Below are 16,902 nucleotides of genomic sequence, written 5' to 3'. Positions count from 1 at the left end.
AAGAGATAGTGATGATTAATTGATTGTGTCCTTTTGGTTTGACGCAAATAACAAACCAAACCCATGTGAGTTACTTTTTCCGTTTAGCTAAAGTAATTTTTATTCATGAATGATGGCTCTTTCTTTACTAGCTTGGTAGGATTGGCTTTTCCTCTTTTCTTAGCTGCTTCCTTGAATCAAAAAAGCTTAGTAGGATTGGATTCTTAACAAAAGCAAAAGTGATTAGAAACGTCATAACATTAACATTGACTAAAAAAGCAAGAGATCAACATGATTAGTATGATAGAATATATATATATATATATATATATATATATATATCAAAAGTAGTAGAATGGAAAGAAATAAAATTACAATAAACTCAAAGGCATGAAGATAAATAAATTGAAACAACATAATTGCTGGCAATTTGGTTGGGTAACTTTTCATGAATTGTTGAGCTCTTTGTGGCATATAATTGTCTGCATGCATTGAATCTTCATCAACTTGCACCTAGAAGCCACCATATATTTAGCTGCATAAAATTTTATTTAATATTATTTCATGAACTTAAAGAGAGGGTTTTTTCTGGTAAGATTTTAACGAGACATGGTTTCTTTAATCCGTCTTCATGGAGGTGGTGGTGGGTGTGGGCTCGTTGCTAGTAGCAATACATTGTTGATTCTATGTATTTTACTTTTTAGCTTCCTTTTCATATTTCTTCTATTTGTATAAGGTTGAAGTAACCCTTGTACTCCATTTCAATATATTTATATGACTTATAAAAAAAATAAACAGCCAAGCCCAATACAAGTGGCCTTTCCCTTTGTAATAAAATATAATAAACAAACAGCACAAGCTTTTTGCAACTTTTTTGAACAGTAAACCTCGGCATATATTCTTCATTCACTACAGCCAAACAAGCCTATATACCAACACTACATAGTAGACAATGAGGACAAAAGCACCTAATCTTAAGACAATTCACTACACCATCAAAACAGTATTAGTTTGATTATTTAAGTGTTATATGTTTCATTCTTTTAATGAAGTGTTCAATTTCAAAACTTCAATAAAAAAAATCAGTTATATATAAGAACTCTGGAATATGAATGTTCTGAATTCGAATATGGCTGTCTCGTGCGGAGAATATCTATATTACAAATGAAAAAAAACATTATAATTGTTTCTCAGATTATAAAAAAAAAAAAGTTATCAGCATCTTCCATATCCATATATATAATTGAGTCAATTCAATCCACCTTAGAAAAGTTTCATATGCCATGCAATAATTCTAGTCATTGAGGATTAGGTGAGAGTGAGTTGCCATAGGGCCGCACACTACTTCTTTGTGTCACCTTAGCTCTCTCTATATATTGTAGTGTAATTCTAAGCCTATCCATCCATCTTCTAAACTTTCAATTCAATTAGCAAAATGGCACTTTCTTCTTCTTCATCATCTTCTGCAGCCAATATCTTTGTGTTGTCTTTGTTCATGTTGTTTCTTATAGGGAGTTCTAATTCTGCTCAACTTTCTGAGAACTTCTATGTTAAGAAGTGTCCCAGTGTTTTCAATGCTGTGAAATCTGTTGTTCATTCTGCTGTGGCTAAAGAAGCACGCATGGGAGGCTCTCTCCTTCGCCTCTTCTTCCATGACTGCTTTGTCAATGTAAATTTTGCTGTAACTCTAAGTTCTGAAGCTTTTTTATTTTTCTGAAGTTATATATATATATATATATATATATATATATACTAAGGCTATATATAATCTTTGCTCAAGAGTAATTGTTTAGCTCCATTGGGTTAATTACATATAATATAATTGAAACAAAACTTCATTTTTGTGCATATTTTTTTAAAAAATTAGGAACATTTATCCCTTAATGATCATATGGCATGTGGTTTTGAATTACAATCACTGCAACAAAACATAGGATCGACGGTTATGGTATTTAGTCGTTGCAACCGCCTCTAAGTGCAACTAGCGGCGGTTGAACATGCACCGTGAAATTTACAGTTGCTATGCATCCTACTACCATCAGTTTTGAACAATCGCCGCGAGTTGCATGGTCACACTAGCGACGGGCAGGCAGTTATAACCGCCTCTAATCTACTGCATGACCTAGTTTTTCTTTGTAAGATGACTAAAGGCGATTTAAATTACTGCTAGTTTAATCTCAATTTTTGGATGATTAACGGTGATTCTAATTGTTGTTGGTCTATAAATTATCTCAATTTTTGGATGATTAAAGGTGATTCTATTAATTGTTGTTGGTCTATAACTTTTATTATTGGATCACTATATACTATTTTAAAATTTTGTAACATAATTTTTTTTTATCTAAATGTGCTCTATAGATAAGGAAAAAGAACAAAGAATATATAATTGATGTGAGGACTTAAAGACCAATCATGTGGCGTGTTCTAGTGCAACTATTACAATTTTTGTTGTATCGTGGTGGTTGGTATAATGGTATTGCATTACAAATTTTTATTTTTTCTGTAATTTTCAAACACAATATAATCGTAATGTGATGTGATTGTCACCGTAATATTGTGAGAATATCACGCATTATTTGCAATTTGAACGTATCCTTGCAATTTGAAAAATGTGTCCTTCACATATTTTTTCCTTTAAGAACTTTAATTAATTAAGCAATCTTTCTAAATTAAAAATACATATTTGTTATCTTATGTTCTTTAATGAAGTTATACTATTCAACCCTATATACGTGTTTTCCTTTCTTTCCTATCTCTTTCACAAGTCTTATTATTGAATGATGTGACACTGCCAATAATAGCATATTCTATGTGTAATAGAAAGTGAAGTAAAATGACCTTAGCCAATGGCTCTATCATATGCAGTTATGAACCCTTCTTTTATGGCACATATTGGAATTTCAGCCCACAGTCCATAGGCTCGAATCCGTGTATCTGGTGATATTTAAAACTTCATATTGGAATTTAAGTCACTATATAACCATATATTATATTATATTATATATTACAATAAATTCAAAGTGTTTAACCCTCAAAGGACAGATTCCTAAACCTCTCATCCTCAACTCATATGTTCCTTAACTTCTAACACTTGAACCATCATTTGAAACATTTTCAATTTAATTAAAAACAAAGTAAAATTGGAAAATAATTGATTGTTTATGAGTTGGAGTACAATTTGCACTCAGTTAAATAAACTTGGTTTATGGGTTTTCGTAAATTTAATGTTGATATATATATATTTTGATGTCTAAAATACTTCTAGTTCCATAACTCATTAAAGGTTTGGTGCTGCTTGGAAAACAGGGTTGTGATGGATCAGTACTACTTGATGACACTTCCTCCTTCAAAGGAGAGAAGACTGCACCTCCCAACAGCAATTCTCTGAGAGGCTTTGATGTCATTGATGCCATAAAGTCTAAGGTGGAGGCAGTGTGCCCTGGTGTGGTTTCATGTGCTGATGTTGTTGCCATTGCTGCTCGTGACTCTGTTGCCATTGTAAGTTCAACACCATACTAAATATGCTTAACAAAATTGAGAACTAGCTGCTTTGCTTAAAGGTCCTTAAGTATGTATTCATTTTAATGGATAACTAATAACTCGCTTAAAGACAGTTATTAAGATATTAAAAAATGTAAAGAATAGTATAATATATTCATTATAAAATTAATTTTTTTTCATTCTTAAATCTTTGGCAAATGTTTTAAAGGAACTCTCATTAACCAACAAAATTTTGGCCTACTGGTAGACGAGCTAAACCCCTATAAAGGTGATTGATGATACAAGTTTGAATTTGAAAAAGTCATTTATTGAAAGAATTTTTAACAGTTTTTCAAACCGAATTAGTCTTTTCTTTGAAGAGGGTGATATGATATACCTGTCCAAGACAAAAAGATGGGCTCTCTTTAGGATTTTTTATTTAAATTTGGTACACAGAGTTCTCAAAAATACATTTTTAACATGCTTGACTCTGTTTTTCTATCAGAATCAATTATGGCACACATATATTACTCACAAAAACTTGTCTTTATAATCAATTTTAACTCTTTTTTAATGTCATCATTGTATGTTGCAGCTTGGAGGGCCATATTGGAAGGTTAAACTTGGAAGAAGGGATTCCAAGACAGCCAGCTTCAACGCTGCAAACAGTGGTGTGATCCCATCTCCCTTTTCTTCCCTCAGCGATCTCATCTCAAAGTTTCAAGCTCAAGGCCTCTCTACCAAAGACATGGTTGCTTTATCTGGTATGTGTCATTTTCTCTCTTAATCATAAATTTTACTCGTTCTCTCTTATTCTCTGGTCCATTATGGATTTGTAAAATTTTTTTTTATAGGCAAATGGTAGTGGTTTGTTGTTAGAGCATCTCTAATGCTAGTTCTTATTTTTTAACACTATTCATGTGGGCCCATAATGCTACATGTGCTTAAGCAACTCTGAAGCGATTTTGCTAACCATGAGTCATTAGTTCTTATCACTATTCATTTGGTCTCACTAATCACATTAAATAAGAACTAAGAACCTTGCATTGAAGATGCTTTTAGTAAGTTAGAAAATCCCTTTAAATTTCCCTTTCAGGATTCGAATCCTGGATCTTCCCCTCCCCAACCTTTATGTCTCTAGCTCTTACCACTTGAGCTAACCCTCCGGAACATTATGAATTTATAATTATGCTACATTTTCCTGTTATTGAGATGACACATTCTTGAACATCACAGATCTGTATATGTTTAATTAATAATGTGTCTTTTTGTCAATGGTTTAATTAATAATGTGGTGGAATTGGATGTGACATTTAAACAACCACGTACACTGCATGCCATGCTCTTATTCTAAGCTAAAAGCCTAACTTTTACAGAGAAAACAAAAAAATGTAAAGTGAAAGGGAAATCATGTTTACCCAACCGATATTATAGATGACATTGTTGACTTTTAGTTTTCTCTTAATACTTTTCTACGGTTAAAAAACAGGAATACCATTTAATTCTCACTTTCAGTCACTACTTTGTCTCAAGAGTGATTTGTTATTGACAGTAAATTCATATAACATCATATCATATATTATTATATTATATATACACCACTTTTCTCACTTTTCTAACTTTCTGTTATATTTTTTCTTTTTTTCACTCCTTTTAATGTAACAAATTTTAACGGTTTGATCAACAATGGACAAACTGAAACTACCTTAGTTAAGCCATATGTTGTTAGTGAAACATATGAGCCGTCCAATCTTAATTGAAGAACTCGAATTACTTGAATATGTGAATTTAGAATTACTGGGATGGGAGGTCATAGTCATGTAGATTAATTCAAATGTTTACTTTTTGATTTCAGGAGCCCACACAATTGGCAAGGCCAAGTGCTCTACCTTCAGACAACACGTATACAATGAGACCAACAACATCAACAGTTTATTTGCCAAGGCAAGGCAGAGGAATTGTCCAAGGACTAGTGGCACTATAAGAGACAACAATGTAGCTGTGCTAGACTTCAAAACCCCAAACCAATTTGACAACTTGTACTACAAGAACCTCATCAACAAAAAGGGGCTCCTTCATTCTGACCAGGTTCTATTCAGTGGAGGATCCACAGATTCACTTGTTAGAACTTACAGCAACAATCAAAAGGCCTTTGAAAATGACTTTGTTAATGCAATGATTAAGATGGGGAACAACAAGCCTTTAACTGGGTCAAATGGGCAGATTAGGAAGCATTGCAGAAGAGCAAATTAGAGGAGGAAAATCAAGTCAATTGTGTGTGTTTCTTGGTATATATATGCCCCAAAAGTGGTGGTGTTCTTTGGTTAGTTGATGTGTTTATGTGTTTTCTCACGCCTTGGGAAAAAAATGGTGTTTTCCTCTTGGTGTATAAAATGTTTTGGTGTTTAGTTCAATTTGATTTTTAGTCAGGTTATTTGTAAGGAATAAATTGCAAAGTAATGCCTTGACAGAAACTGTCATTATGGATGTGTTTACTGTTGTACCCACAAGTTGAATTGAATAGATATTTCTTTAAAGGTTAAATTGCAACTTTAGTCTCACATTTACAAAAATCACGATTTTAGTCCCTCACCTAATTTAATTATAAGAATAGTCCCTCACGTTCCCTCCCGTTTGCAGTGTTATCCTTTCATCTAATTTTTAACGAAGAAGGCTTATGTGGTAACGCACATGCCTCTCACGTGACCGAGAAAAATGGTTTCACTGCACTTTTGGTCCCCTACTTATACACATTGTGTTGTTTTGGTCCTTAAAGTTCAAAAGTCACATTAACATTAATAAAAAACAAAAAAAATAGAAATTAATGACTTTTCATCTTCTTTAAAAATTGCATTCAAATTAAAATTTATTTCATTATTCCTGATTATGATTTTATAAATTATTTATTTAAATTCTTATTTAGTAATGTTTTGATAACAATCATAATTATTTCGCTTTCCATCCTATTTAATTTAAATTTAAATTATTTATTTATAATCCTCCATTTTTTTCTCGATATTTTTTGTATTAGGTTGAATGCACTAATTAAAGATATTTTTATTATTCTATAAAATATAAACAAATAAGCACATATATTTTTAATTATTTAAAATTAAAATTTATTTTACTATGCCAAATTATTTATAAATATGTAATTAAATTTTAAGAAAATAAATACTCATCATTTTCTATATTTTTTTTAATTAATTTGAATGCAATTTTTGAACTTTAAGGACCAAAACTGCATAATCTTCCATCCTTTATTTCTAAATCCCGGTTACTGTTCACCGGGGAAATTTTTTTTTTTGGGTAACTGCTATTTTCATTTCAAAGATGGTGGGCCTTATCTTATGCAAAATTCAAGTTTTGGCCCCAATTAAAATACATCATCACCCTAACCGATTGACGTCTTTTGCTGCTGCTTCTTCCTCTTCGTCATCACCTTCGTCCTCCTACCCTCACAGATGTGTTCAGTGGCCATGGCAGTCCTAAAGTTTGCGTCAGTGGTGCAGAGTGACGTTTTTTGCTTGACTTCTTCTGCAGGAGTCTCAAAGAAAGGGCATCATATATACAACCTCCATTCTTCAATTTTGTGGATGCTCGATGGTCATCATCTGACCTCATGGTGCCAGATATGACGAAATCACCGGCCAGAACTACAACTCTACCTGGTTGTTATCATCTTACCTCATGCTGCCAAAACCAATTGTTAAATTTTCTTTATAGATTGTTGCCCGTAAGCAACAAATTTCTCCTATAAATTCACTCACCTTGGTATGCCTGTTGTTGTGCACTTTCAGATTTCAGATTTCAGATTTCATATGATCTGAACTTTTCTTTAATTTAGAAACCTGTTATTCCAAATTGGTGAGAACCCAAGATTCAGTTTTTCTTTAGAGTTGGTGCAAACTGAAAAGAAGTTCTTCTATTTTTACTAATATTATCTCCCTTTCTTCCGATTTTTTACTGATTTCAATTTTTCCATATTTTTTCTTTGATTTTTCTATGATTCCATGATGTTTGGTTCAATAAAAGCATGGAGGGTGCTTGTGAAGTTTGGAGCTGAAATTCAAATTGTAAAGGGCAGTCTCAACTGAAGGTATGGGTTTCAATGTATTTTTTAAGTTTGGATTTTCTATAAATACTGGCCAAATGGTGTTGGTCATTCCCATTCCCATTCCCATTAAGCCAAAAATCATACCAAAAGCTTGTGTTGAAAAGCTGGGGAAAAAAAGATAGCATGTTATTCAGAAACATCTTCTATTGTTTATATCTCTGTTTGGTGGAGTAAGTATGTGAATGCATTTTTTTTTTTTTCATATAGGAACAAAACTTGATGGTGCTCCAATGAGGAAAAGATCTATTGATTGTCTAAGAGAGCATGTTTAGACTTGATGTCCAGGTATATATTTTGTTCTTTTTGGATTTTATGTTTGGGTTTCCATTTTAGTTAATGAATTTATATAGAGCCATAGCTGGTCAAGATGAATTTCATCCCAAAAATTTCCTTTGAGACTGTTTTATTTGAATTGTTTTTTTTCCAGATTATAACAGAAGAAATAGACTTGATAGCCGAAAGGTGCATTGTTGCTCATGATAGTGGGAGAGAATTTGTCACCAACTTGGTTGGAAGTGCAATGCCCGGTGGTAAAAGCCCAAGAGGGAAAGCATGGTGTCTAAACAATGCAAACATGTATGTTATCTCTCCCTGACAGATTTTGATAGAATGATTTTTCAAAGAGAATTTTTAGTGATACCCATCACCCAATCTTGATGGCATTAGGTGGTATGGTTTTTATTCATGTTTTATGTGGCATCTATCAATTGTCTATGTCATTATTCTCATCCTTTATATTATAAGAATCATGTAAGGTTAATACACTAAGTATAATAACAATATTTTTTGTTGAGAGATATCTCTGTCTAGCACAAGAACAGAAAAATATTAAAACGGTGTTGAGCTGCACTGTCGGGGTCGCGGCGAAAAATAATATAAAATGATATGTAGAGCCACCACCAATTTATTAAGGGAAATTGGAACCCTAAAGAATAAATATAAACTGGTCTGCGATTAGAGTTCTAAATTCGGGAGTCACTTACATGTGGGGAAGGTTTTAGCACCCCACGATGTCCGTTTAGAAAAACGGTACCTCTAATTAATTGTGCAAAATCTAAAATTATTTAATTTACCCCAAGAAGAGAACTTCAATCTTATTTAATTTTATTAATAAAAGGGAAAAAAGGCTATGTAGAAATTTGGCCTGACAAACTTTGAAGTTTGCGCCTACGTATCCCCCAATGTGCAATGAGGCAGGGGCGGAGGCAGGAATTCATTTCTAGGGGGGCTAAGATTGAATATCATAAAAAAAGCTAAACATCACCAATAATACAGATGTGTGTGTGTGGAGGAAGGAGATGATAGACATTCACATTTTTATGATAGTATTGAGAGAGAATCATCGAGATGAGAAGAGTGAAAAAATGAGAGATATACTATATAATATGTGACAGAAAATTCAAAAAGATATAAAAATAAAAAAATGTGTAAAAATGCGATCAAGGAAAGAAATTTGTAAATGAATTATTACTTTTTTTATTTGCGTATTGTTCTTATTTTAAAAGTTGAAATAAATGCAGATTATTACTCTTTATTTAAATCTTTTCATATTTGAAAAACGTTACAATTTATTAGTTTAAAGTATTTCACAGTTTATTTATAAACTACTTCTACTTTTTATTAGATTAAAATACTAACTTTAAAATTTAAAGTAGAGTAACACTTTAATGGTGATTAGGCATTGTAGGGATATAGGGCACTGTTTTAAAAAATAGTTAAAAATATAGTAATATAAGATAGGTACATAAATTTCTCAGAAATAACACAAAACATTAATTTTATTTCCACTACACAAATGAAATGAGTATGTAAAAAAATAGTTGAAACTTTCTCTTATTTTAATAAAATGGGTATGACATAGTTTGTTTTGGGTAAGCCAATGATACATTACAATTAGGCATAAAGGGTGCCCACCCATAGTTTACAAGAAAAGAAAAGGGATGGGAAGAAGCAATAAAAAACAACATATGAAAAGCCAAATTAAAAGAAAAGAAAAAAAAAGCTGCAAACAGAGAGCAACGCACAGGCCAGAACAGAGCCAAAGTAATTAATGTATCCTGGAGACATAGTATAGAAAAATGGGTATGACATAGTATAGAAAAAAGAAAAACTTGGGAGCTTGGGGGTGCTAAGCCACAGTAAGCACCCCCTGTGGCTCCGCCACTGCAATGAGGTCTTCAAGGCAACGTAGTTCTTGAAGTTTTTTTGGTTGGTTTGTGTTTTTTAATTTTAAAAAGGTTTGATATATATTTTCTGATATCTTAATTTTTGTCGAAAATAAATAATTTAAATCGGTAAGTGTATATTATTATATGTAAAAACAACCAAACCATTAGAAAATGGTTTCAAAATTATTTTTTGTGAGATAGTGTTTTGATAAATTACAAGTGCAGAAATAAAAAGAAACAGGTCCACGGCATATATAAATTTGCAAGGAATATATTATTTTAAGTATAGATTATCCTTTCTAAAAAAAAAGTAATCCTGTTGAAAAGAAAATAAGGAAAAACGCATACAGGAAAACGGTAAGAAGCAAAGGGACAGAAAAACATGACAACGAGGATCGAAAATGGAAGTCGACGGCAACACGGTGGAAATTGGCATTCACAGTACCAAATTTTTAATCATCTCAATGTCCTTTTTAATAATTAAAGAAAAAAACATTTGTAGGTTCACATAGAAGGCAAAGATAAAATAAAGGGAGACCATATAGTTTGCGATATTTACCTTCCAGCACCCAAACGATTCACGATAGGGAAGAAGAAAAAATAATTTTCCTTTTAATCACAAACAGATCAGATTAAGACAAACAGATATCTTTATCGATTTGCAAAAGGGAAAGCATAGTGCATATAAAAGAGACAGCTTTGTAAATAACGGGTATTAGTAATAACATGTTATCTAACAAAGAGGAGTCAAACTTAAACCCACTCTCACACTCTTGTGTTTTAGAGTTGTAGTTCAAAGATGAAAATACAACCCCAAAAATGATCACTTTGTTTCTGCCTCTCTCTCAACCTGATCTCACCACCAAACCTTCCCCTCTATTTATAGCTGCATGTCTAGGGTTTCTTGTTCACCACTTTTAGAATATTCTTGGGAATCATTCCTCACCATTCTTGGAGAGGAAGAAAAGCCCATCTAGAATAATCTAATTAATTTTTGGTATTTATTACTTATTTTCGTTTTTAATTAATTAATTAATATTACAATTCTGAAAATTTTAATTAACTATTATAAATATAATTTTGAAGGCTAATTAAATTAATTTTATTAAAAGTAGGACAAAATTGGGTGCTGACATGCACCAAAAAGGAGAAATATTGGCAAAGTGTTGAGCAAAAAGTTTTCTAGAAATGGATATGAGGCAATTGAATAGGTGTGTTTTTTGAACTATCTTTCTTTTCCAAAGGATAGGATATATGTGCAGTTGGATAAAAACATTAGCCTTCATGTAGTACTGATTGGTATGTACTCTTTTCATTCATATTGTGACACTTACTCATGGGGCCCTGCTGAATAAATTAGAACTTGACGGCTAATCCACCTTTTCCATGGTGCTGACTATTGTTAAAGTAGTTTATTAGTGGAGCATGATGCTTACATTTTCTTTTATTCTGGTTTTTCATTATCTGCTCATGATATTGGTCTTTGCATTGTTTTGTAATTAAATTGTTGCCCTCATCTGCCTATAGATACTTGTGGCTTTTTCGGTGTCAAACTGCTTAAACTCAGTCATGTGTATGGTCAAAGTTATGTTCGTCTGATGTGAATATACTCAATATAGTTTCTGCTTCCATGAGCTGCTGGATATGAATAAAGCTACACCTTAATATCTCCACTTTCAGTCTATTTTTCCTTGTGTGTTGGTTGACACTTGACATAGCATATCATATGGTTTGTACGGAGAAAATCGACTTATGATTTTAATTTTTGTTCAGAGTATATTATCGGTCTCAAATGCTTCCATGATGAATATGTATCACTTGAGAAACTAATGCCAATCATTTGTAATGTCCGAACTGAAATTACTCACAATTCTTTTTTATATATCATTGATTTGTACTTTCTTTTTTTATTTTTCAATAGGGGATTCCAGCTGAGGTTGCATCATTTGTTTGTAAGAATGGGAAAGCTACATGGATCTTAATTGGTCCATCTGGAAAAAAGACAGTTTCAGATACTTGCACCTGAAAAACCCAAGAAAGTGGTAAAAAAGTTTACATCATTTTTTTATTATGGGTGTTGCATGATGTTTTTGGGGGTGATTATGTAATCTTCAATACATTTTGTATCACAGGGCAGTGGTAGACTTATATGAATTTGTCTATAGGCATAGATGGAGTTTTTTGCACTGGATCGGATGTGTTTCTCTGCACAAATAATGGTGTAGGGCTGCCATATATTTTAATTAACTGATATTGGTTTCAATAAATGTACACAACTTGAAACTTCAAGCCAATCAAGGGCTTTATGCCTTCCGTTACCATTTGACATTTAGTTTTAATTCTATAAATTGTAAGAGTTGAATAAAACCATCACCTTGGGTATGATATTCCCTAATCAAATGAGATGATAATGATATTCGACATAGGAATTTTCAAATTGAGTTGTAGAGTATTCTTTCATTAAAACAAAAGTAACTACATATATTCTAAAAGATTTAAAAATTAAAATACAGTGCACGAGAATGGACATTTAGCATTTGATTATGAGATTAATGGAAATGAACTGTTACAGTAAAGAGTTTTTACCCTGATATACAATCACATTATGTCACATAAAATCAAGCGATTAAATTATGATTTGGTATAGCTTATATAAAATTTAATGAGTCATAAAACCATATAAAATTACGTATGAAGGCTCTGTGCATCGCACGGGTCTCAATCCTAGTGTGTAAAAAGTAGGTGATCAAAAGTGCAGTTAAACCATTTTTCTTGGTCACATGAGAGGCATGTGCGTTGTCACATAAGCCTTCTCCGTTAATAATTAGACAGAAGGACTAACGTTGTAAACAGGAGAGAACGTTAGGGACTAGTCTTGTAATTAAATTAGGTGAGAGACTAAAATCGTGGTTTATGCCAATGTCAGGGATTAAATTTGCAATTAAGCCTTTTTAAATAGCTTTTGGCATTGAATTCATTAACAGACCACAATGCTATATTTTTTTTTGAACATGAATTGAAATAATATTAAGAAATGGGCATAGAAGCCAAAACGTCATCATGCAGTAAAGGAAGAAGACCCGAAGGCCCGTCCTCTACCCAAACAACATCGTTAAGTGAGGAGGCATGCTGGGCCATATAATGAGCACAAGCATTCCCCTCTCTACAAGTAAAAGAAAGATCAACATGATCAAAGTAACCACAAAGTTTAAAACAATCCTGAACAATCATAGCCAAATAAGAGTCACCCTCACGTCGGCGCCATGCTTGGTGAAGTTGCAAGGAGTCCACTTCGAATTGGATGCGCCTAAAGCCAAGTTGGCTTAATTTCATTTTTTTTAATAACTGGGAGGGCAAAAGCGCAAAGAAAAAGAAAAAACAAATCACACCATATTCTGGGCAGGTGAACCCCAACTACATCATTCATAAGAAAAGATATCGTATCAGGGAAGGAGGGACACTACTACAATAAAAACAACTTCTCGTGTTTTGACTCAAGCTAGCAAGATGATCTCCACCACAACCATTTGCCTCATGGTAGACATGCTGAAAACTGATCACATTAGCAACACAGGCTAGCTCAACAATATGCTTGATAAGATCAGCACAAGGATGAACATATGAGCATCTAACTGTGATAAGGTTGGGAGATATCTTGGAGTCCATCTCAACAAGGATCCGAGATCCCGAGCAGGTTTGAGGGAATACTCACCCTCCTTTTAAAGGCCCCCACAATTCGGCTCTTAAAATGCTACATAAACCCATATTACAATAGAAACCTTTAATAACTCTTCCTTGGTCATCTCTAACCAAACCAAATTAAGCCTAGGTCTGATACTTGGAGGCTTAATTTCATTTTGTTCTCTTGAATATTGCATTTGTGCATTTTTTATCCCTATCTTTTTTAGCAAATCAAACTCTTCATTAAATAAATTTGGCCATGTCATCTAGTAGTTCCCAGAGGTTGGGGTTTGAAATGTCAAACTCAGATGTGTAGAGTATATAATCCCAAATTTTGAAAATCAACAGAGTTTGGAACGTCTAACTGATTACTCAATCAATGAAGAACAAAAACCTTGAGTTTTGAGGCATGAAGAGCAAAGGAGATTAAAATAAGTTGAGTTTTGAAGTATATATGTTGGATCTGCCATTGAAGAGGCACAGATGAATGCAAGAAAGAAATGCTTCAGATCAGAGATTACAGAGAAAGCATTAAAACTTCTGATATCATACCAAAGAAACTAATGTTTAAAGAAAGAATTCAGAGAAGAGAAAACTGAAATTTATTCATTGAAGGAGTGAATACAATAGACTACATCAATGCTTAAATACATTATACATGATCACAAAGCTATCCATCAAGCTCTCTAACCGATGTTAACCAATTCCTAGCAACTCTAAGAGAGGTAAGTCTTGGCATCATCATGAGGAAAAAGGTAAAATAGGAAGTGTTGTTCCTTTGTTATAGTTGACTGCATTTTAGCTGATGTATCGTGTGTGCCAAGATGTTGGACAAGATGTTGTAATATCGTGCTATGACATTTGTCCCTGTGAATCGTTCTGTTACTTGGAAGATTTTGTGAAGCTTTGTATTGATTACGTAGTGATCAAGTTAGGGTTATTGTGGAAGCTTTTGTGCACCGTCAAGGGAGATATCATGTGTTGTCAAACCCGGTTCAAAGGGGTTTGATTTGGAGTTAATTGTGGAATTTTTTGTCTGCACCTTAAAACACGACTTGAAGATTCTCTGCAGATTTGTTACTGGTTTGTTACTGAAACAACTTCCTGTAATTGTGTATGGACTCTGTGTGCTTTCAAGCCCATCGAAGACAAGGCCTGAAAGACAATTACTTATGAAGACCCAAGACCTAGTTGTTAGGTGTGCTTCGTGTGTTTTTTATTAGGGTTTTATTGAGTTCATACTGAGTGTTCTTTTAGCAGCTTTATGGCATTGTTGTAAGCTAAGAGTTGTGTTAGTTGTGTGATCTTGAGATCTGCCTTTGTGCTCTTGTTAGAGTTCAATCACTGTGGCAGTGATTGAGAGTGAGAAAGTGAGAGGGGCTAGGGAGGATTAAGTAATAAGCCACGGGTTGAGATAGGTAGAAAATGTAGTTGAACTGGGGCAGTTCTGTTGAGACCTTTGTATACAATTTCTCTATAATAGTGGATTATCTTTCTCGGGTGAAAACCCTCAAGACGTAGGTGATATTGCACCGAAATGAGTTAACAATCTCTTGTGTGATTTTAGTATTTCTGTCCTTTAAACTTGTTTAATTGTTTGTTGTGAATTGTGTAATGTTATACAAGATGTCTTAGACATCTGGTAGAACATCTGTCGTACGGTTGCCAGAATTTCAATTGGCATCAGAGCAGGCACCATGTTCTGTTTGGGTGAGATCTAGGAAACTACTTCTGGTATTATGAACAACAGCAAGGAATGAAGATCTGTTCATAGGCCACAAATCTTGGATGGTACCAACTATGACTACTGAAAAGCACGCATGATTGCATTTTTAGATCGATTGATAGCAAGACCTGAAAATCTATTGTCAAAGGCTGGAAGCATCCTATGAAAAGTGACAAAGAAGGAACCTCAACTACTGAACCGAAGCCTGAGGAAGAATGGACCAAGGAAGAAGATGATGAAGAAAGATCCTAAATCTATTAGCACACTTAGTTCTATTAGCACACTTAGTTCTATTTGAAGAAAGATTGCTAAGAATATATTTGAATATTGCTTCGCGTGAACAAGTTTCTTAGGCGACATCTTTCAATCTTCAGCCTCTTTATATACTCCAAGGATTAGGGTTGGAACGTTGCATGGAGATGCTACCGTTGGAGGGCAGATCTGGAATTTCCAGGTTCTGCTGTGGCTGAATCAGTTAGGTAAGGTTGTCAGGAATGATACAATTGCTTTTGTACTTTGGATAGCGACATGACCTTTATCCTTGTTGACTTCTGATCAGAGTGATGTTTCATCTTGGAACTTGTGAAGCTTGGTGATCAGAGTCAGAGGGAAGCTTGGATCCTCTGACCTTTGTACCTTCTGCTTCTGGACGCAGAGGAGAAGTACTTGGTCTTCAGAGCTAGCTTACTCTTGGACTTCAGAGTCTTCACTACTCAGCTTTTGGACTTTCAGAGCTTATGATCCTTCAGAGCTTCTGATCATTCAGAGCGTCTGATCCTTCAGAGCTTCTGATCCTTCAGAGCTTCTAGTGAGCTGAATCCATATCAGAGCTTTATAATCTTCAGATCTTCTGAAGCTTGATCTACTGTTCAGATTGAACATAGTACGTGCGAAAGCATTGCAGAGGTTACTCTTTGAGCATTGTGCTTCTGAATCATGTGAAATAGGACCAGAGTCTTGGCATGTCATTTGAACACTCAGAAAAAAACGTTAGAGTACCATAATTGTTCATACTTAATAGTTAACTTGTAATCATCAAAACATAGAGTTGTACTACTAGTTCAAAACTTGATCTTACAATAAGAACATGTTCAGGTTGATCAACACTTGCACTGTTGCAAAGGAAGCTGAGAAATTCTCAGGGTGGCTCACAAAGGAACTACAAGAGTGAGATTGTCCAGACTTCAACTTCTCACTACTCAATTTGAGAACCTGAAGATGAAGGAGGATGAAACTGTATCTGAATTTCATATGAGGGTACGAGACATGGAAAATGCATCTTTTGCTCTGGGAGAACAAATGTCTGAAGAAGAGCTTGTCAGGAAGATTCTCAGGTCTTTACCTAAGAGATTTGATATGAAGGTTACAGCTATTGAGGAAGCTCAGGATATTGGCAATATCAAGGTTGATGATGAACTCATTGGCTCCTTGCAAACTTTTGAGATGTCTCTCAATAAAAGATCAGATAAGAAAAATAAAAGCATAGCATTTGTGTCAAATAGTGAAGATGATGATCTAAGTGAGAAGGATTCTGATGAAAATCTGTCTGAGGCAATAGCATTGCTTGGAAGAAAATTCAACAAAGTTATGAAATGATTTGAAAGAAGGCCTAGACCAAATGTGCCAGACAAGCGGTCTAACATAAGGAAGAACTCTGGTTATGCTCGTAGAACCAATGAAGAAGACAAACCCAACAAAAGCAAAGGGAGTTCAATGTAATGAATGTGAGGGATATGGTTATATCAAGGCAG

At 33.8% G+C, this 16,902-nt stretch overlaps 1 protein-coding gene and 1 long non-coding RNA gene across 4 annotated transcripts; both read left to right on the top strand.

Annotated features, from left to right (window-relative positions):
- Positions 1-1,281: 1,281 nt before the first annotated feature.
- Positions 1,282-6,009, top strand: LOC130733892 (peroxidase 4-like). Its single transcript, XM_057586176.1, has 4 exons — positions 1,282-1,648; positions 3,286-3,477; positions 4,055-4,223; positions 5,315-6,009. The coding sequence occupies exons 1-4, from the start codon at positions 1,415-1,417 to the stop codon at positions 5,710-5,712; spliced, it is 993 nt and encodes a 330-aa protein (XP_057442159.1). The 5' UTR covers positions 1,282-1,414; the 3' UTR covers positions 5,713-6,009.
- Positions 6,010-6,744: 735 nt separating this feature from the next.
- Positions 6,745-12,140, top strand: LOC130733891 (uncharacterized). 3 transcript variants are annotated; one of them, XR_009017682.1, is made up of 5 exons: positions 6,745-7,130; positions 7,260-7,558; positions 7,784-7,861; positions 8,004-8,152; positions 11,666-12,140. It is a non-coding gene; the product is annotated as an uncharacterized LOC130733891 (long non-coding RNA). The 3 variants fall into 3 exon arrangements; XR_009017681.1 differs by having other exon boundaries at positions 6,756-7,558; positions 11,666-11,786; positions 11,877-12,138; XR_009017680.1 differs by having other exon boundaries at positions 6,759-7,558; positions 11,666-12,137.
- Positions 12,141-16,902: the final 4,762 nt, after the last annotated feature.

The sequence above is a fragment of the Lotus japonicus genome, chromosome 1, assembly GCF_012489685.1.
Source record: "Lotus japonicus ecotype B-129 chromosome 1, LjGifu_v1.2".
In the NCBI taxonomy this organism is placed as follows: Eukaryota; Viridiplantae; Streptophyta; class Magnoliopsida; order Fabales; family Fabaceae; genus Lotus; species Lotus japonicus.
The sequence above is the reverse complement of the archived record's forward strand: the minus strand, read 5'-3'. Positions and strand labels throughout refer to the sequence as shown.